General features: G+C 61.8%; 1 protein-coding gene across 1 annotated transcript; it reads left to right on the top strand.

Annotated features, from left to right (window-relative positions):
- Tco025E_03039 (uncharacterized protein) lies at positions 1-902 on the top strand (the record flags this gene model as incomplete). The annotated part of the gene is made up of 1 exon (XM_029369961.1): positions 1-902. A coding segment is annotated over one exon (902 nt), but the record flags the coding sequence as incomplete, so codon positions are not given.

The raw sequence follows: 902 nt of genomic DNA, 5'->3' as shown, positions 1-902 counted from the left end.
GGCAAGTGGGCTTCTGTGTGTTGGTGCAATGCATCTCACGCCGCTTCCCATGCTTTCCGCGGTGTACGGCGGGCAGTCTCCGCCGCGGCCGTGCGGCTGAAGTGACCCCACGGCGTCTTCACTTTCTGAGCCTCGTGCATCGTTCGGCCCGCGCTTGGGAAATCGCGCCGTTGCGGATGGTGGTCACTTCTGCACCGCCGAATCAAAGAAAAAGCGATGCATTGGGCCTCTTTGCGGCGGCCCACGATAGCGCGCGGCACTCGGATGCTGCTGCGCAGCAGTGGGGGAAACGTGGGGCGCGAAAAAGAGGGGCGCAAGGAGGCAGGCCGAGAGTAGTCGGCCTGCGGGACCCGCCTTCAAGCGGCGTCCGTGAGCGGCGGGGATCCGACTGCAGGAACGCGCAGCCGGTGCAGTGCGGAGAGGGCACGCAACGAGCGATTTGCCTGGGCGGCCGCTTGGGTGTGTTGCGGTTCGTCTTCTTCGCTCACGCCGGCGCCCACAGGCGCGTGGGAAGGAGAAACGGGGCGTGGATGGAACTGGCGCCCGGAGGGGAAAGGGCGACTGCGCGCGGCTGCTCCCTTGGCGGTGCGGCATCTCTCCCTTTGAGCGCGGATGCAGCAACCTCCGCGACGCGGCAGGCAAGCCCCAGGAGAGGAGACCTGGTCCGTTTTGCTCTATACGGTTGCGAGAGCACGGAACAACCCTTCCGCAACTTCAACTCCCCTCGGCCGCGAAGGAAGTGTTGTCGCGAGGGATCATGTTGCATTTTCTCTTCATTTGGCTTTTGCATAAATACGTACATCTGCGACCTTACAGACATGGTTGCGAAAGCTACTTTGTGCTTTTATTTCTCCTCCCTCTTTTATGTAAAAGTAGCACCGTGGCATCGGCAGTTTTATTCG

Source organism: Trypanosoma conorhini (genome assembly GCF_003719485.1).
Source record: "Trypanosoma conorhini strain 025E chromosome Unknown Tco_14.4_contig_00130, whole genome shotgun sequence".
In the NCBI taxonomy this organism is placed as follows: domain Eukaryota; phylum Euglenozoa; class Kinetoplastea; order Trypanosomatida; family Trypanosomatidae; genus Trypanosoma; species Trypanosoma conorhini.
Note: the sequence above shows the minus strand (reverse complement) of the source record. Positions and strands in the feature narration are given on the sequence as shown.